This window comes from Etheostoma cragini, chromosome 11 (genome assembly GCF_013103735.1).
Source record: "Etheostoma cragini isolate CJK2018 chromosome 11, CSU_Ecrag_1.0, whole genome shotgun sequence".
Lineage (NCBI taxonomy): Eukaryota > Metazoa > Chordata > Actinopteri > Perciformes > Percidae > Etheostoma > Etheostoma cragini.
Genome location: NC_048417.1, coordinates 16,126,024 through 16,148,155, shown reverse-complemented (window position 1 = coordinate 16,148,155; position 22,132 = coordinate 16,126,024). Strand labels below are relative to the sequence as shown.

The 22,132-nt window shown below is 41.6% G+C and overlaps 1 protein-coding gene and 1 long non-coding RNA gene across 3 annotated transcripts in view; one reads left to right on the top strand and one right to left on the bottom strand.

The window, feature by feature from the left end:
- Window positions 1–5,787, top strand: part of LOC117953504 — an 18,921-nt gene extending 13,134 nt beyond the window's left edge. Inside the window, exon 3 of the long non-coding RNA XR_004658623.1 lies at window positions 5,777–5,787. This is a non-coding gene — a long non-coding RNA (uncharacterized LOC117953504). The remainder of the gene's footprint in view (window positions 1–5,776) is intronic.
- LOC117953468 (activin receptor type-1-like) overlaps window positions 1–22,132 on the bottom strand; it is a 23,763-nt gene extending 1,631 nt beyond the window's left edge. The window contains exons 1-10 of one of the 2 annotated variants that reach the window (XM_034886547.1): window positions 21,791–22,132; window positions 11,008–11,081; window positions 10,265–10,519; window positions 9,699–9,971; window positions 9,220–9,495; window positions 6,812–7,017; window positions 3,969–4,068; window positions 2,175–2,321; window positions 1,542–1,817; window positions 28–225 (exon numbers count right to left, since the gene is read on the bottom strand). In XM_034886547.1, coding sequence (XP_034742438.1) covers window positions 28–225; window positions 1,542–1,817; window positions 2,175–2,321; window positions 3,969–4,068; window positions 6,812–7,017; window positions 9,220–9,495; window positions 9,699–9,971; window positions 10,265–10,519; window positions 11,008–11,074 — 1,798 coding nt within the window. In that variant the 5' untranslated portion in view covers window positions 11,075–11,081; window positions 21,791–22,132. The remainder of the gene's footprint in view (window positions 1–27; window positions 226–1,541; window positions 1,818–2,174; window positions 2,322–3,968; window positions 4,069–6,811; window positions 7,018–9,219; window positions 9,496–9,698; window positions 9,972–10,264; window positions 10,520–11,007; window positions 11,082–21,790) is intronic. The other variant, XM_034886548.1, reaches the window with a different exon arrangement.

Genomic DNA, 22,132 nt, shown 5'->3' with positions numbered 1-22,132 from the left:
ACCATGTTGTGTAAACTATGAACTGACCATTGCTGACTGTCCTCCTGGCGATCTCCCATAGGACGAGACCCAGGGCCCAGATGTCCACTCTCTTGTAGGACTCAAAACAGTCCATCTGGATGGAGTCATCGAGCACTTCAGGGGCCATGTAGCGCTTTGTGCCCACTTTAGGGTTGTTCCCCACATCTAACTCGTTGGTGTCTTGAAAATGCATGACCGCCAGACCTAGCATGAAAACACAAAACACTTTAAAATGACCCTTTTGAGACGTATGAAAACCCTCACAAAATCATGCTCGTAGATACTTGTCTTAAACCCAGATTAGAGGTGTTCACAGAGAATTTTTTGAACGTAAAAATGGCTTTCTGATGTCTGAACATACTGTCAAAAGTAGTAGTAGTTTGGGGCCGCTTACAAATTTCCGTTCCACTCAATTAGAGACAGAATACCAGCTGATCTGAGCGGGTGGCTGATCTTTAATGCAATATCTACGTTGCCCATTATCAGTAACCATTCATCCAATGTTCCAAAGGCACATTCTGTAAATGTTGTTGCAAATATGTAAGCATATAATATAATCTGAAAACTGCCACCCTGGTTAAAAAACAACAACATATCTGTCTATGATGGAGTGCATTGTTAAGTTCTAAATAACTCCAAAGTTTTAACCAGTAGTGTTCATCATCCTGCACAGTGCAGCTCAAACATCCAGAGAAGTAACAATAAGAAAAACACATCTGAGTTTTTGAGTTTCAGGCTTGCCATCTCGGACAAATATAGTGAAGACAAAACACTAGACTCACTTCATCGAATGAAACATGCTGAAACACTACTGGTTTGTCCTAAACAGTCCTGTTCCCACAGAAAGTACTTCGCAATTAGAAAAACTCGGTTGGGAGACCAATAACTCCAGCCATGTTTGTCGGAAGAGTGAAATGCGTCACCTGGAGCAGAATTTAGTACATCAAGCCTGTAAACATGTCAAGCCAGTTGCCAGGTTATAGCTTGTACTTTTTACTCAAGCATCTGCAAATGGAACATTGGTGTATTAGATAAAGTGGTCTGAGTCCCTCTAAATGTGTTTTTGATCAAGCAACCGGCAGTCCATTTAGGCATTTGTTATTCTTCCTAAACAGACAAACAACAAATATGGCTAAGCGGATAGATGGGAGCGGAGTGATAGTACTGCAGATGCATCTCTTAAGCAATACCCATGAACCCTAACTTTTAATCAAACCCTTCAGTAGCTTTAAGTTGGTTAAAGTCAACTTATCAGCTTTTTATTGAAGCCATATTATGTGTACACAGAAAGAAATATTCAAACCGAAGATTTTGTGTTTTTTATAGCTTTACCATTCAATCCCAAGTAAATATCATAGTGGTTTTGTGCATTATTCAATCCACATTTTCCCCAAAATGTGCCTGACATACTTACTTTGGGATTTCTAGCAAACTTTTATAACTATTCGATGAAAAGGAGTGGGGAAATATACATGTTTATAAACAGTGCATTTATGATATAGATCTGTCAATATTCTCACCAAGGTCAGCAATGCAGCACTGTCCATTCTTTTTAACCAATATATTTTTGCTCTTGAGGTCTCGGTGGGCGATTGCCGGTTTGCCCTGAGTGCCGAAGATCTCAACATGGAGGTGTGCCAGGCCACTTGCGATGGAGAGCGCCATGCGGAGGCAGCTGGATGCATCGAGAGTGCTGAGTTGAAGGTAGTCGTACAAGGAGCCCATCTCATGGAAGTGAGTGATCAGCCACAACTGAGTACTGGAGTTCCTTGAGGTCATGTCTGAGGCTATGAAGCCTAAATTGAGAGAAATATTTCAATGTGATTAATAAAAAAAGCTTTGATCAACACATGCACCATAGTATGTAGCCAATGGGATATGTTTGGGCACTACAGTACAACAAATAGCCAGTAAAGGTGAGGAAGAATGGTCTGAACAAGTATCTCTTAAAAAAGAGAGAACTATAAATTATATATAAATACATTTCATTAAGCACTAGAGCCTTCTGATTTTTTCTCATATATTTTCTTGACATTATCAATCAAATTATGTTCATGCTGGGTTTAATTAGTAATTAGTTATATCACAACACATGTTATGGTACAGTATTCTCACAGCTCATTGAGCCTCTATTCATGAAGTATGGTACGTACCCAGGATGTTCTCATGCCTCAGCAACACCGTGTTGTAGATCTCAGTCTCTCTAAACCAGGACTTCTCATCTCGGGAGGAGAAGATTTTGACGGCGACACTCTCTCCCTGCCACTGACCCCTCCACACTTCACCGTAACGGCCCTTACCTGGTGGGCAAAAATATTGGAAAAATAACCAAACAGCAAACAGAATTGGACTCATAAAATAAATAAGCCTGAGGGATGTGTTTTGCTACAAAACATTGCTTGATATTCCGGTGTTATCATGTCATCAAATGTCTCTTTTGTGTAAAGGTGGCATATAGCGCTAGAATTACCATTATCTACTCTTTGAGCTCATCATCTTTCTGTAATGAAACTGTAATTATGTTCACCATATGCTTTCTGGCCAGTTCCACATAGCAGATAAAGTTAGTGAGTGGCTGATGAAGAAAGTCAAACATTTTGTAGCTACAGACCCAGCTTTGCCAGGATTGAGCTAAAAAGGAAGGAGAGTACTGAAATTGCATTTATCAGGTGGCCAAAAAATTACTACTAGTAGCTGGGTCTACCTTATATGCAAATAGGCAATGTGGTGGTGTCTGTGAAACTATCAGCATATTTTGTTGTCTCCCTAGTGGCCATAAATGAACATCTAATTTGATTTTTTTGGAGCGCTTGGCTACAACTACCAATTGCACCAACACAAACAAAGTAGAAGAGTGATGAGTGAACTTATTTCAACATGGGTGACTTAAACCTTAACACTGATAACTATGGCAACAGGTTTGTCAATAGGAAAATAGCTTCGCAGTAGGGGTGAGAATCACCAGAGGCCCTCAATACAATATTAAGATACTTGTGTCACAACATAATGATATGGTATTTAACATTGAGCAAAATTCATTGCAATGTATTACCTTTCTTCCAACGTAGAATGATGTCCCGTAAGAAAAACCCTAACCCAACATGTGTTTTATCTAAAAACATACATTTCTCCAGCTGACCTCACCAGAAAAAAAATAACTCAACTGCACCATCTAGTAGACTGAGAAGCAACTGATTTTATTATTCTAGTATCAAAAAGATTAATTCTCATGTGCAATAATAAAAGCTTGATACCTGGCGTCGGTGTATTGATACAGTATTGCTATGGAAAATATTGTAATGCTATTGTAATACTATGTCAACACCCTAGTTCCCTTAGAATACTACAACCTTAAAACTGAAATGGGTTGGCCCCTAGGGATCGGATTGCTGAACATTCATTCTTGCCCAATTTTCAGAATATCCTCCCAGCGTCGGCCTGTTTTGCAACCCAAACATTTATTTCAAGCAGCTTTATTTCTTGTGGATAAAGTAGTTGTATCGGTCCTTGAAGATCTAGCGCCCTTACAAATGAAGGCAGGAAAGAGAGTGTACTAGTATCAGTGAAGGTATGAACAAGGAAGTCCAGTTTCACGGGTTATCGGACAGCAACATGGTACACCGCGATTTACACTCCTTCAAGGGAGAATTTACAACTCTGGTAAGTTATTCCAGCATCACATCATTAGCTCCTTTGTCAATACACGTGAGGTAAACAATGTCATAAAATATTGTATCTGGTATATATGCCTTACACATACCGTATTTGTCCAATCGCAGTGCGTTGTCAAATGATGTACGGCTGCACTAAGACTTTAGTTGAGCCAGGGTTAGTTCCAGAAGAACTTTCTATCATTTTTTTGCCAGTGTAATGGGAGTGCCTCATTGAAATGAATGGGGAGGCAGAGTTTTTCTAAGACAGGGATAATATTATTATGAAGCACTTACCCACACACTCATTGAGTGTAATTTGTCGTGCAACAGTTCTCTGAACAAGGAAAGGGAGTCCCGAGCCACTTCCTGACGTGCAGGAATGATCCAGAAGATCCTGACGAAGAGAAAAACAAAGAGTAAAGTTACATCTGTTTGTTTATATTTGTAAATAACCTAACTGAATGAAAACCTTTCCAAAAGAATCCACTGGTTCAAGCCTAAGAAATTATGAAATACGTAGCATCTGCGACTCAGATGGAGACTAATACATGTGGCACCCTCGTGGAATGGAGGGTGGCAAGCAGTGCATGTAAAAGAATTTTGTGTGTTTGTGGCAGTGGGTGTGTCTGTCTTGGAGGAGCAGAGTGCCCCCTGCTGAGTAAACAACAGAAGTTCCACCCCCTCCATGGTAACTGGTACGGGCACTGGAGATTTTCTCTAACCAACGGCCAGACTCCAAAACATGTGCAGTCCTGCTCAGCCTTTTATCTCAGCATAGACATGCAGCATCCTGGTGCTGACAGAGGAGGGCAGTGTGCAGCAACAGAGCCGGCAGCTGCTGAGCAAAACAAAACAAACGACTAAACTGGGGATGGAGGATGAGGACTGAAAACAACAGAAAAGAGTGATGCCTCAGATAAACAGATGCATAATGCAACAGCTGCTTAAGAGACAATTTGAAATCACAACACAGTAATGCAAGACAGAGGCCATAAAATGAATGAGGAGTCGCTCTGCAGAGAGGTTAAATCCCTCTCTTTGGTCCAGGAGGATTGTTTTTAGGAGGGTTATCTTTGGGCCAGGCCGTTAAGATGCACAATGCAATCAGAACAATGCAATATCATAATCAGATACGACTCCTGGAAAGCAGGCTGCAGAGGGACAAGCACATATGTTTCAGTCGGATTTGCTTTACACACACATGTTATTTACAACTTTCATAATTAAAGACAAATGGGATAATATGGGCTTTGAACAGTTAAACCTGTAGTTAAACACTTATGGAAAAAAAGTTCAAAGACAGCCACAGATGTATTGTATTGTATGTACTTATACTTATATATAAATATAACGCTAAGGCTATATGGTCAAAAAATACATGATTGATTAATAATGTAATAACAATAAAAATGACTTATTTCACCAGCAAATTGCTGGTAAATGAAAATAAACAAGCACCAGATGGGAAAAGTATATTTTAAAATAACTTAAAATGCACCACAAGCCTGGTGAGATTCAAGTGAAAGCACAGTCTCTTTGTTGTTTTTACGACAGCAGCAGCTGCCTGCAGACTGTTACGTCTCGGTATTTGAATCCTCTACAGGGAATTACAGTCACAATTTACACCGCTTAACGTAAGATGTCAGTATTTTAATCATTGTGTTTAATCCACCTACCAGCTAACGGTAACGTAGCGTCCAATACAGTTATGCTTCCGAAAAAAAAGTCAAGCACCAAAATGTTCGCTCTTAATCTGTCTTGTTACGTCGGAACCGGTGCCCAACCCTATTTGTGAGTTTATAGAATCCCAAAATGGATGGTAACAGTCGTGGTCTTTGTTTTTGTTTTTTGTTTTGGGGGGGGGGGGGGGGGGGGGGGGGCAGACTGTGAGCAATTTCTGCTGAACTCAAATCCACAGTGTATGAGTCAGTGAATGTGCTGGGTTGTCTTTCTGACTAAACGCTAACCACAGGACTCCACCTAAACTCTGGATCAGTTTACTGGGCCTCAAAACATAAACCACTCTGCAGAAAACTTACAATCCACAGTTGAGTGGAGAGAAAATAAATTGCAAAAGATATTCCTCTAACAGACTGCAAAAGAAACTGAGGAGATTCACACACACACACACACACACACACTATGGATTGTTTAAAATGTTTTTACAAACAAATTACCAAATACTGAGATTATGACGTGGAAAGTACACAAAGTTCAGAAGTGTTAGCCTCCACTGCTGAATTTAATCATCATTTAATCATTGTTGGAGAGAGACCTTGCACATGTTGCCCTAACAACAACAACTAAGCACTGTAATATACTAAGGCTTAAACTTTACCTGTAAGTTCATACAGTGTATTTATCTATGATTTTATAATATTTAATAAACCAAACGTGAGTTTTTTGCGTTTTTTGGGCACTGTATTTAATGATTTAGGTCTTTAATGTGCTCCTACCATAAAGTGAGTGCTAATGGATTCATCCATGTTGTGTGATGCAAACCCAAAATAAAACCAATAGAACTGAAGAAACCTTTCAGATAAATGAAGTAACATTTACAACACGGTCAAGCGGCCTGGTTTTATTCAGTTATTCAATTTTTTTTGTTTTTATTAGACTGGACTTATATTGAAGGAACAATATATGCTTTCTTTGAACTGAAGTTATCTTCAGTTCAGAGTTTGTGCCATGTTTAGGTCAATATTATATAACCTTTACCGGGCCCTGAGCTAATATGCATTTTCTCACATAATACAGCTGGGCTCACAGTGCACATTTCAAATACATCAAGACAGTACAACCTGCCAAGTAGTTTAGGTATTGATTCTTCCTATAGTTTCCTTCTTAAGCGCTTAACGATACTGGCTGCTTCAAACTAAATCTGTTACTCAAAAAATGGTCTTTACACAGTTTTATTTACTAATTCAAACTTTTTCACACAGCAGACGTTCTGTGCCTCACTACAAGACACTTTATAACACATATAGTACATGGCAGCTAGCGTAGACAGAAGAAGTGGGTTAAAATGAAGGACTGGAATTAAAATTAATATTCATATATTGGTCAATTTAAATATGTCTTGATCCGCTATGTACCAGTCATTTTAATGGCCTCCTAACTGGTATCCACCTACTCACCGCCAGCGTGCTCTCCCCCACATTGGATGCTATAAGGCCATCGATAGTTCCATATTCAGCATCCCGCGATGTTAGTCTCTCCATTTGGTTGTTGTGGATGCGTCTGAAGACCAGGATAGCAATAGCAGTGAGGATGATGAGGATGATGATTGGCGCCATGATGACGATAGCTAGTGTGGTTACACTGTAGCTGGATAGCTCATCAGCTGTGAGAGGAAAGAAACATTGACAATGTGAGATTTCTTCAGACTATAAGGTCATCCTTTTGGACAACCTTTAGAACACAATATAAAGCTTGAAAGACTTTGGCTTTTGACTTAAGTAAACAACAGATGGGAGCGTCCAATGGAACTTAACAGCAATATAACAAGAGATGATTATAACTATGTTGGTGAGGGGAAACTCTTCTTTGCTTTGGCTTTTTCTCTGACTGGACCACACATGCAGACAGAAATCATAGGTTTGAAGCACTCTGCAGACTATCTGACATAATCAGTTAAGGGTGGGTGCGCACGTACACACACACACACACATACACACACACACACACACACACACACACACACACACACACACACACACACACACACACACACACACACACACACACACACACACACACACACACACACACACACACACACACACACACACACACACACACACACACACACACACACACACACACACACACACACACACAAAGTCAGCAAAGGCCAGCCTGAGGAATTGACCACCCTTCACACTTTCCAAAAAAAAAAAATCAGACAAGGGAAAGACTGCACAGCTCTGCCTGCAGCACAGGCAATGACCCCCTTTTCTCAACTTAAGTAATGAACCATTTCTCTCAAATAAACGTAGTTAGCAACACATTGTAGGAACTCACATATTGTAGGAACTCACTAGACTTGAGCCAAACACATGGGCAGGGATGCATTTAACTAGACTTGTGTTTGTGGCAACATGGACATAATATCAATTGTTATGATTGGGTAAACTGCACCCAAGTCAGTCAGTGTATGTTTGTGTGTTTACGTATGTGTATAAGTACATAGATTCAACTTCACTTTTTAATACAAACTTATATCTGTACATAGTAGTAAAATGTTTGTTTACCTTGTTCGTGGTTTTAGCGTATGTCTATTTCTGTGTAAAAAGCAGCTGGAGTCATTCCTTGTATGTGTTCACGTTTACTCTGCCATTAAAACTGATTCTGAGGTTAACATAAATATTTCCAATTTGTAGAATTGTATTTATCTCTGATCTAATCCTCAAATGCATAACCAAAGGATATAGCTAGGTATTTAGGTATACATAGTTAATTATAAAATATAATTTAAAAAATACTATAGAGAGAAAAGTACAGTAAAAGGTGAAAGAAACACAAAGGGCAACAACATCTATTTGTATAGACGCCTGCCTCTCCTTAATTCCCAGATGGCTTCACCCTCTGGGCTTTTGTCAGCCAGCTCTGACAGCCCCAGAGAGGACAAAGGGGGAGTGGACTGTGACTAAATAATATTCAAGACCTTTGGTTGCCCACTGTTTCCACCATTTCTGTTTCATAGGGTGCCAAGAGTGTGACCACACAGAGGTGTAACTCGGGCCAACCGACGCCATCCGGAACAGCCCTGGAGCATAGTTTCCTAGCCGATGACGTAGACGTCTCAGTGGAGAATTTTATTTTGTCTAAAACATTAATAGCTAACCCACATGATTCCTATTAGAGCCCGACCGATATATCGGCGGGCCAATATTATCGGCCAATACCAGGCATTTCCCAATCTATTGGTATCGGCATTTATAATGTCGGATTTAAAAAATTAAACATCATATCAAACATACATATATATTAGAAATCATTTATAATGACAAAAAAATTATTCTGATAACAGTCAACCATGTTATGAGTGTTGGCGATGCATAGTTTGTCCACCAGAGGGCTCCATACAATGTCCCTGTTGGCAACACTGACTATTTGTTTTTGTTAGTGTTTTTGTTCAAAGGACTTTAAGTTTCATATCTTAAGTTTGTATTTTTATACATTTTATACATCAGTACTTTAATATATTTTGATGTTCCTCTGTTCTGTTGTGACAATAAAACAATTATTTTATTATTTCAGTGTTTTATTAATGTGTTATTAATGTCTTTTTATAAATATATCGGCCAATTTATCGGAATATCAGATTTTTAAATAACCGAATATTTGTATTGGTATCTGCCTTAAAAATCCTTTATTGGTCGGGCTCTAGTTCCTATTCTGAATAGATGAAAGCGAGACAGTGCTTTGTCTGGAACAGTTTTAGCAATTTGGTTAGAATTCAGTTTAAGGCTGAAATCAACAGATGGAGCATCATTAACAGAAAGGTACAAAACACGGCATTCTGGGTAGTGTAGTATTGTACCTTTGACTAGCTTCACAGTGCTGTTCATGTTACACAGGTGGCCATGGCAGCACTCCACAACCTGGTCTCTGGAAGGTGGGGTCTTGCACGTCAATGTGCTCTGCTCATAGACCTTGAAGCAGCCTTTCTGGTACACCTGGGAGCCGGCGCTGACTATCAGAGATGAAAAACACTGGTGGCCCATGCAGCGACTTCCTGTTACACATGAGCTGCCCTCACACACACATTGATGCTCCTCTTTGATCAGAGGCTTTACTTCCTCTTCTGCAAAAGATCCTGGAAAAGAAGACATGTCTTGTAAATAATTAAATATTCAAAAAGAAATCGTTAAAAGCTATTCCTGAATTACTTTAGTGGTGTTAAAAAAAAATAATCAAAATTCAAGTTTTGTCGTAAAAACAATTTAAGTTGTTGTGAGTGACATAAGGTCCATGTTGAATGGCAGCCAAGAAAAATGTGTACAATGTGTACAAAGTCACCTTTCCCTGGAGCTTGCACACTGACGTTCATGTTACACAGATGGCCCTGGCAGCACTTGACAACATGGGCCGATGAGGGTGGCATGGCACAGGTGGCTCTGCCCTCCTTGTCGTCCCTCAGGCAGCCCTTCTGTTGGACTGCCACCCCATCAATCATCTTCAGAGAGGAAAAACACTGCTGGCCTCCACAGCGATGGTCACGCTCACACACGCCACCCTCGCAAACACACTCCTGGTCTCTGAGGACTGGTCTGCCAGCAGACATTTCTATATCTGATAAGAGGAAAGAGAGATATGGGGAAACCCATTAGAGCAATACCATTAGTAGCCCATTAAATTAAATGGCATTCACTCAGATCAGAAACATAATCTATCTATGTTGGCTGTCTAACAGACCAATCAAGTTAGTTTAAATGTATGAGTTTTGACATAAAATAAATTAAGATTTTAAAAAGACAATGACAGACTTCAGGTAAGGGACTTGTTTCAATGGCAGTGATATTGAGAGTTTTACAGCCGTTAAGGCAAGATATTTTCCCCACAGTGTTACGATGCAAACACCTCACCTTTCACAGGTGACTGCAAGGAGACGTTCATGTTACACAAATCCCCGTAGCAGCACTCTACAACCAGCTCAGGAGTTGGCGGGCTTCTGCATTGTGAGGACCCTTCCTCTTCACCTACAATGCAGCCCTTTTGAAAGACCGATGTCCCGTTCAGTATGGAGAGGGAGGTGAAGCACTGCTGGCCAAAACACCGGTCCCCATTGCTGCACGAAGCTCCGTCACATAAACATTCAGAGTTTCTCGCACTGATATCACCTACAAAAATAGAAGACAAAAAACAATAATGGAACAGGTCAGAATTCATCACTGGAATAGAAGGAGAGCTGCTGCAAAGGAGGACTTAAATCTCTAATATGCTCCCAAATGTTTTGTGACAACTGATGATCAGCGCTTATCCCTCTGATGCATGTATATCTATTGTAAGTACTGGGACAAGTCTGGATTGCCACACAAAAAAAGCTCCTCTTTCCACTGCATTCCTCTGCCACTGCAGTAGTTTAAAATAACACCGCGAGACAGCAGATGAGAGGGAGACAGACTGGGGAGGGGCAGTGAAAGGAAAAAAAAATTGTGAATTTTTGGTCTATGCATGTAAGAGACTTGAGGGGGACAGATAAAGGCAGAGAGGCTGAAAGATTGTGTTTATGTTTAAACCAGAGCAAAACAGAACAGGCATCTGGTACACACCCTTCCAGCTATTGCATGTACATGGGACAAGCTGTGTTTTGTGACAAGACACTTACCTTCCAAGCTAGAACAGGGAAGGACCAGGACGATCAAAGCCAAAAGAAACATGTCCTCAACCGTCATTGTAGACCTAGAGAGAAAAAAATAAGAAAAACATATAAATGATAGCTACACTCCAAAGCATATGTGTATTTTGCTGGCCAAAAAGGGGCTGAAATTGTATTAAAAGCAAAGAATGCTGATTTTTATACGGAAGAAGGAGAATACATTTGGGATTTTTTATAAAACATCTTTCTGGACACTATTCAGCGAGACGGACATAAGACCATTAGAGAAAGGCAGATAACAGGATTTGCTGTCAACCTAAGAGTATTAGAGAGGAAGACCTTTTCTTGTTTTTAGACAAATAGTCAACACCAAGTTTAAAATGCTCAAGTAAAGTGGGTCTCATGCCTTCCTGTTGTCCTGGCAACAAGGCATTGAGTGGCAAGCAATGGGGAGACTGGTGCTTTCCTATTGGCTGCTTCTGTGCGTGTGTGCGTGCGTGAGGGTGGATGTGTGTGTGTGTGTGCGTGTTGGAGGGACAGGCTGCCTGGCAGTGAGGGGAGAGGAGCAGACAGACGAGAAATGAGGAGGAGAAAGAGGAGAGGAGCACAGTGGGGAGAATGAGAGTGGGTTCCCAAATACTATCATTTAGAGACCTGGAGACAGTCTAATCCTTCAATATTTAATGCGTCTGTAGGAGCGTCATACGCCATGCAGTTTGTTTGTCTTATCCAGTGACAGATTTTTATTAGACCACCAGTTCAACTATAACTATTAACACAAGGGGAACCCCCCCAGCTACCCATTTTATAAAGATGATATGTGAATTTTGTGGAGACATCATAGCCTGCAGCGTGCCCCGTTTATGCCACACTAAGCACCAGGGCCGTTATCTGGGAAGCATGTGTGTCTGCGCCTGAGTGCATCTGTGCCACTGATAAACACCCCGGTGCCCCCCTTACCTCTATCCCCTCTAAGCCTTTGTGCCCGTCTCCCAGACATAAATGATTAAGCACGTAATGTTAGCATTAGTCCAACGGCGGCGTCTGTACGGGACGCTCACACACAGACCACATGCTGCTCCTTTAATCAGAGCACAAAACAGAGGCTGCCACACAGAGATAATCAGAGACTCTTTCTGCTCCCTTTGGACCGGGGGAGCGTGGAGCAGCATTGGGGGCAGGGAACAGGCAGGAGGGCATGAAGAGGCAAAAGAGGTGGGCCAGGGGGCATCTGAGGGACAGTGGGTCAGAGAAAGACAGAGAACGGGGCCAAGTGACATGTGGGCTGCAACAGTGAGGTAGGCTAAAGAGAGGGAGAAGTGGGACAAGGAGGTGTCTGGTGTCAGCGCCCAGAGGGACAGTGGGAAGAAGGGCACCATGCTGGTGCAACGGTGAAGCCAGGGGGACGGGGGAAACAGGATAAAGAGATGAGCGGAGAAGTAAAAGACAACAGTCTGGAACACACACACAAACACACGAGTAAACAAAAAAAAAAGAAGTGATTTTGTCTAACTGGTTATCTTAATATTGACTCATATATCACTCATGTACAAGGACAACAAAGAGCATATCCTGACTCACATGCTGTCGACAGATCAATAACTCACCTCAATTTACTAAGCAGAGCACACCACTAGACTCTAATTAAAGGCCACAATTAGCGTAGGTAAATGATTTGCTGCATTTTTGTTTACATTTACTGCTGAAAGACCCTCGACGGGGCACTAAAACGATCTCAGTCTCAATTCATCTCTCCCACACAGACACTTAAATACGCTATGATAAGCAGTGAGCCAGACGCCGCAGACCAAGTTGCTAAGTGGTTTTGTTATGCATTTGCTGTTATGTACAGTACACAGCAAATATTTAAGTCTATGTACTGCAAAACCTGAAGGCCTTTTGCCTGATCTCCAACATGTGTTTATGTATCTATTTGGCACACATGCATTCCTGTATGCATTTCTATCCTCAAAGTTTGTTTTGCAAAAGCACAGTAAACACACATACCTCCTCTATCCACACATGAGGCATAGCTAGGTGGTAACATATCATCAAGGCAGCTAACAGCTTTGCGTGATGTATACACACCAAGAACTAGTCCTGATATTGGAAACCTCAGAAGGGAGTCGTGGAAAGGAGAGAGCCAGGGCAAGCATCTGCAATACCGATTGCGATCTGAGCAGACAACTTTATGGCGCTGTGGGTGAGTATGTGTGTGTGTGTTTGAAGCACTCTATCCCTGCGTATTGAATTCTCTGGCAGTGTTCTGTGTGTTCATAGAGCTTACATCCTGCCAAGGGTGTGCTCTCATCCTTTCCCCCTCACCCCCCTATCTGTCCCAACCCCCGTCTTTCCGTTGATTCCCTCTTCCTATATCCTCTGATGAGGTTTTGTAATAGGAAACTAGCATAAATACCACATGGGAAAATATATCCAAAGTTATAATTACAATGGTTACTGCTGTTGGAACCGACACTATAATGGGTCTTACTAAATCTTAAAGCAGGGAAATACTTTAAGCAAGCTTCAAAGGGTGGTTAAATTATATTTCACACCACTGTGAGTAAGTCTTTGGTTTTACATTGCATTATGTCGATTCCTTCTCATTTACTTCCTTTGTGTGAAAGGTTAGGCAGTTTATACTGGTCGGGTGTCTTGAGCTCATGTTTTGCAGTGGTAGAAAGTAAATCAAGTACCGTACTTAGGTATGAAAACACAATGTTGAAGTACTTTACGTATTTCCACTTTATGCTAGTTCAAGTGTAGTTTTATTCCATTACATTTTAGGAGAAAATGTTGTGCCTTCCATTTTGAACTTATTGGTTGCTTTGCAGATTGATCAGATGTTTTACAAGCAAAGCATGTGATCATCTTTTCAATGCAGTGCACTGTTAAGGATATAACTAACCAAATGAATAGAAAGTAGGTAGAAACAGCTCCAACTCAACTAAGCTGTGACATTCACAGGCTACCTACACATTAAGGCATTAGTAATACTAATGTACGTAAGGGGTCATTGCATAATCTGTACTTTTACCTTTTAGATATTTTTAGGTAATTATACTTCAGAAAAATTCTGAATGCAGGACTCTCAATTGACCATTTTGCCTTTACCTTAGCATTAAATCTGAATGCTTTTCCCACCATAGGTATTTGGTATGATGATATCAATGCCTCTTAAAGGCGTGAGGTAATACAAAAACCACATTGAGCTCAACACAAGGTAGCCAAAGTGTGTACAACCTGGGGGAAAATAGTTGATAGACTTGCCCAGTGAAAAGTATGTTAGGGCTGACTCCTGCTGAGTGCTGCTGGAGGGACTTGAAAGGGATTCTACATATCAAGGCTCTTGCTTTATGACGCCACATTTCCTTCCCAGACTCTTTCCAGTCATCCCACTCCAGAGGGCTATCTTGATAAGCACTTCTCTAAAGACTTTGAGCAGGGCTTAATATGATTAGATGGAGAGGATTAAACATGCCACTCAAATGCTGTGATTGGTACAACTGAACCCAAAAAGAGAAGCATGTAGGCACTAATGATACTTTCAATCCATGCAAGGAGTTGGTACACATTCCCACGTAAAAGACTACATCTTCAAGTGCCATTTAAACCACATTTTAAAACTGAATGTTGTTATAGCTTTCAACAACAACCGAAAATGCATTTAGGTCAATACCAAGGAGAGAATGACAAAACACTACTTTGTCTGATGAACATGGTATATCTCCGAGGTTGAGGAGGGAGGGGACTCGAAGACCTGCAGGAGCTGCTGAGTCATCATGCTGGCAGAGAGAGAGACGAAAGGTGGAATATGTGTCTGACCTGGCAGGCTGGCAGTTACCATGGCACAAATAGCCTGGGCACCGAGGAAACTGCAGCAAACTGCGGGACAGCAAGGAGAAACAGGCAAAGACTGAAGCAATGCGGCGCCTGCTGTTCATGTCCCTGTCCCCGACCCAGACAGCCAAAGTGCCAACATGCCATCAGGGACACACAGATGGTTCACTCCTAGGTGAATGTGGGTGTAGCGCAGACCTAGGGGCGAAAGTCGTCGTCTTTGCTGCAGCCCACATTGATATTCACAGTACAGCTCAGCAAATCAACACGTTCACCTCAGTCTAAAAAAAAAACATTACCTGCCTACAGTCATATACAAAACTTGGAATGACTAACACTTAGTTGAAAGAATATACAACCTTAACTTTTTATTAGGGTATGAGGGAATACACACTTGATACAGCTGTCCTTTTGAGCTGTGTAGTATATAAGATGACAATGAATGTTGTCTAAAAGACAAGAAGGGTGCATAATAATGATTTGAACATCAGAGTTTGACTTTATTTTTTTTTAACATTTGAGTGTCAGGGGGACAACCTGAACAAAACTGCATTCCAAAAGTCAAGGACTACATATAGCACAATGGTAATGGTTAACCAATTCAGGAGAGATTAGATGGAGCTTGTCATCTTGCGGAAGGCTTGTAGTTAAGTTGGCTTAAGGCTCCATACACACTGTGTGAAATTGGCAATCTTGCAGGTTCTTCACGTCACACTGTGCAAGATGGTCGACTACAATCTTGGTCGCAAATCTGTGTCAGGCTGTACAATATCAAGTTTGAATGTGCCATGATTGAGAATGTAGGACTATAGAAAATAAGCAGAGACATTATGAATTCAAATCTTCCACTCTGCACTGCTATTTAAATTTGGAAATGCAGCAGAACAATAAGCAAGGTTTGGCCTTAATTAATTTGTAATTCCATACATGATAGGAGGGGTTGGTTTGTAGACTTAGCTCATAACAGGGGTCACATTGTGAGCATGTGGTCCTAAATTTCTGAAACTGTCCAAATTTGGAGGTGGATGTGTTGTTTTACTGTCAACTTTTGTCAGGAACACTCCAAAATTGTGTAGGTGTCTTTAGACCAAGCACCCACACTAGACAATATGACGGCAGTCTAGATTCCAGCATCTGCATCATTGTAGCAGCAGGAACAGCCGATATCATGACAGATGTTCTGCTTGATATTGAGAAATATTTTCAAGTGAACAGCTAGTTTGACGGATGAAGAATCTAGCCATGGGATCACAACTTAAGTTCAGAATTATTCTGGTCCAATAGGGCTTTAATCTGCATGCTAGCACAAAATACAAACCAAATGGGAACTAGCTTACTGGAACCAAAAGTAGCCGAACACACCTTTAAATACTGATATAGCTGGAAACGCTGGCCTTTATCTAAAAGGAGGTTAGGACAAAACCAGCAGAGTAGGGTACAAAAAACAATATATTGGTATTGAAACTAAATACAGGTATTGTACTGGCAGCTGTATGGAAATTGAGCTCAATGCGGTGCTCCGACCTTGTCTGGGAGAACTGTCAAACCCAGGTGGGCCCCCTCTTGATATTCTGTATCATACACTGAGGCTGTATGTGAAAGGCGTATGGTTCTGCTGACTACAAAGCAAAGCTCATTAACCTTTAGAAACCCACCTCGCTGGCCAAGGGGCTCATCGAATGTGGAGATGAAAGAGTAACTGCTGTGGCCCCTTGGAAGAGCTTGTGGAATCTGCAGTGCCCCGTCAGGTCGAGCCAGGCTCCATCTCTGAGGGCCCGACCGTATCTCAGCAACTGCCTCCTTTCACAGTGTGAGGAATGTAATCAAATGCAAATGCCCCCCTGCGTACGTTTAATAGTCACGCAGTCATTTTAAAGGGAAAGAGCATAGCAGGTTTTTGTTCCTTGGATACAGCGTCTCACACTCACACACACACACACACACACACACACACACATGCCTAGATCAAATGTAATCAGTGACAATCGTTGCCTTTTTTTCCTGCTGTGTTCCAACCCTACTTTCCACCTCTGCACCTACAATCACAAAGAAGATGAGCATTTTGATAGACTTGTTTCTAATTCATGACACAATTTGATTTGCTTAGACGCAGCACTGCAGGACAATAGTTGTAAGGGGGATAGAGGACAACTGAAGAAAAAGGGTAGGGGTGGTAGTTCTGCAGATACACCTCATGTGTACGCAGTCATAGTAGGTTTCACATTTCCACAAGTTTTATTATGGTTTTGTGTTGCGGGACGTCTTGTGAGACACAACTTGGAAGACTTAACAGCATTGTGAAGACACTACTAACAAGTCTTCTACGCAATGGTAACTATAGCAATTAGACATTCATTTTCCCAGAGCCATCAAAACATCTGAAACAGCCAATTCAAACCCCATCTTTATGGCCCTCAGCTATGTTTGCCAACGGAGGAATGTACAAACACTCTCTCTCCAAACAACCATCTCACAAAGTTCACTGCCCTGGGGCAATACTCTTCTCAAAAGGACACCTTGATTTGTATCACGGTACACTCTTTAAGCACACTTTCCTTCTTAAGAAACAAGTACATCACATCAACAAGCCGGCGTACAGCTAGTCAAAGCTCAGGGAATTTTTTGTCTTAATTGATTCTGCCTGGCAAAGCTGAGTTCCAAGAGTCCGAGGGCTACCATTATAACACCCCCCCCCCCCCCCCCCCCCCACACACACAAAAAAAAAACATCAACCAAGCCATTCACCACCGTGATGATAATCACTCAGCAAACATCTTGCAACAAAACAAAGAATCTGCATACAGCACTTTGCTCTGTAGCCACTACATCGTGCTGCCGATGGAGCCTTTATGGCTGGGAGTTTACCGGCCTTCCGGAAAGAGAAAAGGCTTCCAAGGAAAAACAGCAGTAGTGGTAGTAAGCAGTTTCCAAGCTTTAAAAGTCAGAAATGGGAATGAAGACATAAGTGGTTAGCGCATGTACTTGGGTGAAACATATTCAGTTGAATTGCATTGTGATGATATGATGATAGTGTTAAAAAGTCACAACTACTTCTGATCAAAATGAAATTTTTATTATTTAACAGCATTAAATAATGCTCAAGTTCTCAAGTGATTTTGCTAGAGCAAACCAATTGGTCGATTCACTGATTAATTCAATCACAGAAAAGTAATAATCGTTGCATCATTTCATGCGGGAAAGTCCCAAAAATTAATTTACTTCAGCTTCTAAAATGTGAATTTATTTTTTAAACCCTAGACTAGCTTAAGTGAGAAAATAGCATAATCGTCAAATAAACTGATAATGAAAATAATTAGTTAGCAGCCTTAGATTTCGCATGAGCGCCTTTGCCATCATACAATATATGTAAATTCCGATATCACAAAAATAGTCCTATCATATTGTGATATTGATTTCAAACAACTGCCCAGCCCTACTTGCTTGTCAAAAGCAATTACTTACTAAAAAATATAAAACATAATAAATGGCCCATTTGGCTCAAGCATGGGGAATGGACTGGACAAATTTAAGCAAGCCCCATCAATGTGATGCTGAAGAACTACCATCATAACCAAAACTAGTTCAGTTTACGACCCCATTAACAAAAATGAAACAGATTATTCTCAAGTTGTAGACAAAGTGCCCGCACCAAATAAGAACCAATGCCTGGAGATCACAGAGAGGCAGCAACTGAAACAAAGCCATGTCCCACTAACAGCTGAGTGATAAGACAAGAGCACTGAAGCGAGTGAAGGGCTCATAAAATGTGTATTGTCTCCAGTGCAGTCTGGGGTTAGTGTGGCAAAAGAAGAGGAGCCACTAGCACTGCAGGTATGTGTGTGTGTGTGTGTGTGTGTGTGTGTGTGTGTGTGTGTGTGTGTGTGTGTGTGTGTGTAGTAGTGTCTTCTCCCTTCTCTATCTCCACTGGTCGTCATCCCCATTTGAACATTAAATAAGAGAAATCAATACGTCTGTGCAGAGCCTCCAGATTAGGAGCTCCGAAACAGGAAAACAGAAACAAGACTAAAATTTGGCACATACCCAGTCTTTTATCTTATTCTCTTTTCCCCTTTAACTTCCTGTGCCTTGCTGAAACTGCAGTGCCCGCAAGTCCCAGACAGCCCTTATCATCGTGATATGTTTGGGCCACATAAGGCTGATGATTATTAAAGGCTCAAGGATTTTTTTGACTAAAAATAAACACTGCAGACAGAGGGCCCTTTTTTAAAAAGCTGGACAGGAGCATAGAAGAGAGGGAAATTCAACCCACATGCTGTGTTCCTCTGCAGCCTGCTGCCTCATCTGATGCCAGGTTTGTTGCAATCAGCTTTCTCTTACGTCAGTGCGCGCACACACACACACACACACACACAAAAGCTGTAGCAAGATAGCTGAAGGTTGCAACTCTGAGCTAGACTTCAAGCCAAATCTTGCCTTCTTTCTATCCGTCAGCCACTGCCTCCAGCCCGCATTCATACACACATTTTTATACTGTCTCTCACACACAAGCGCACATACACACAGACACACACCCCCTCCCTTTCTTTCCTAACTCGAGAACCACCTACATGGAAGAGCGATGAGCCTCAGACTCTTGCTCAGACTTGAAGCAGTCTATCTTGGTCTCATAACTGCAGTTCTCTTGTTAATGACAGACTGTGTAACCTGATTCCTCTCTCTCTCTCTCTCTCTCTCTCTCTCTCTCTCTGTCTCTGTCCCTCTCTCTCTCATTGTTCCAACCCAAACTGCCAGCTGCTTCTGACAGCCAAATTACTGTGCACAGAGAAATGATTGCTATCAGAGGCCTATCCTCCTAACCCAACAACCCCCACCCATACTCGCCTCAAGCTTTCTAAATGCTCAAACCTCAGTGGGCGAATTATACACTTTATGTCCATCTGAAAGAACCGCTACAGCCGTGCACTGATGAAGAGGCCAAGATATCATCAGCCTAAGAATTCAGGAGTCATAATGTGGTAACGAAAACTTGAATGAGGCTTGTAGGAGAGCACATTGGACATTTATGTTTTATGGTAAATGACTTGAGGGTCAGCAACTATTCTGACAACTGACTAAGTTGATTTTAAAACAAAAGCGCCAAGAATTTTATGCTTACAGCTTCTCGGTGGTCCATATTTGCTTTCCTTTTTTTTATGTGATAGTAAACCAAATTGATTTGGGTTTGGGACTGTTAGTAGATAACAATCTAAAGACCTCACCTTGTGCCTTCTTCAGTTCTTAGCAACCTGTTGGCAGCAAGATAAACATTGTGGAATGCATTGTTGGTCTTAGAGAGACGGATAACCCCCAACTGGCTGAGGAATAAGTTACCACAGTTGGGCAGTTTGAAACAATGATGCTGACCCAAGGCCAATAACATTGTTGGAGACCAAGAGACGTTGAGGAGGAGAGGGCTAATCACAATGACAGGGCGAGCGACTACAATCAGGGCCGGTGCCCGTTAGCTCTGGATTCTAAAGCTCCCCTGGAGTTGAACCATGTCTCAGCCTCAGACTGCCTACCGTCCTTTCATCAGACCACTATCAGCCAGACTTCACGACGCAAGCCACTGAGAACAGCAGGCGCCCATAGAGGCCAGACCTCAGTGACTGGTCAGCTATGGGTTTACATTATCCAGACCATCACCCAACCACACAAACACAGCCACTAACCATAACAAATAAAATCAACTGAGATTCCTCCAATCCAGGCCAGACATCTACCAACAACAATTCATGTTTCACGGCTTTAACTGGTGGGGGTCAGAATTTATTTTGAGTGGCTAATCCATATTGATTAAACAATAAGCTATCTGCACTGACACTATCACTGCATAATGTAGGGTTGTCAGAGCAGCACCCACGTGAAAGTGTAGTCAAGTGAATGGTTTAGGAGTCACCTTGAATGCATCACACAACTACTGGCTGGACGGGCCGTGTTCAGTCACACAGGCTACACAGCGAAAGCAAATGCACAATCAACTGCTCCCCAGAAATGGCCTGAAATGAAGAAAAGGCCTGATTAATATATGAGAAAGTAATTTACTGAGTGCAAGGATATCGCACAATGAGTTGATTCTGAGGAAGAACACTTCAGTGTGTGACATTGATTTCCATTCACACATCTTTTAATCTACACAATTATCTCTGAATGTTTCCAGATAGCATTAACACCTTTGTAATTAAGTTTGCACCCTCCCATCAGCGGGTCTACTTGCTCTACATGTACTTATCACACATGTCCTGTATGGTCGGATTGTTTCTCAGCAGGGAAACGCATGTCAACTCAGACTTGTATAAGATCTATATTGGTGATATATTACACGTTTTCTCCTTATACTCCATTGCCGACTAGGTAAAAATGAAACCACAGACTATTGCCATACCGTGTCTTCGCCAGTGTTTTGGGTTCTTCCCCCCCCCCCTCCCCTCCAGGGGTGCGATTGTGATGTTAAACGTGCTCAGCATGGGGTGATGAAGCACACGATCAAGCAGGGACGACCCTCCCGAAGAATTTTAGCATGACAAAAAAACTCATAACAAAGTCACAACTAGTTGCAATGTTACAATCTTGATTTAATTGTGACGCAATGATAGACCATAGACGTTTTTTTTAACGTTTGGCCTGAAGCTCAAAAACATCTCTCTGACGCGGTAAAAAAAAAGAAAGACTGTGGTACGTGAAGGCTAATTCCTATTTATATATGCACTTATTTGTTCACACAACCTGATAAATAATGAGAAGGTAAATGAAATGTGTGGATACAATAACAACAAGGGCCAAGATTTTACGAAGAAAGGCTCAGAGGGATTTCAGTTGTGAGAGAGCACGTCACGAAATCTTAACCTGCAAATCACCAAACTTCTCCACGTCCACAGAAATGTCTATCCTCGCATTGCAATACACACTTTAATACAGGCCTACGTTTTGGGTATGTCATATGTAAACTTACCTTGCAGTTTATTTTCCAAACTGCTTTATGAGGGCTCGGTAACTGGCGCAGGTCGATCTACTCTGCCATCTCCCGAGAATTCACCGACAATACCCTGTTTGTTTTCCAAAGTCTGAAAAGCAGAGCCTACATGACGCCAACATCATCGCCCGTCGTTTGTTCGGTGAAAAAGAAAAAGGGACGCATTCACCCGATATTTAGGAGAGAGAAAGATAAAGATACTGATACATTTTGTTACGTTGTGCCCCTTTTACACACCAGAACTGTCTGGAGCTTCACAACTCGCACTCCAATCCACGAAGGCAAAAAGCCAGGATTGGAGGAGGAAGTTACCTTGCAAAC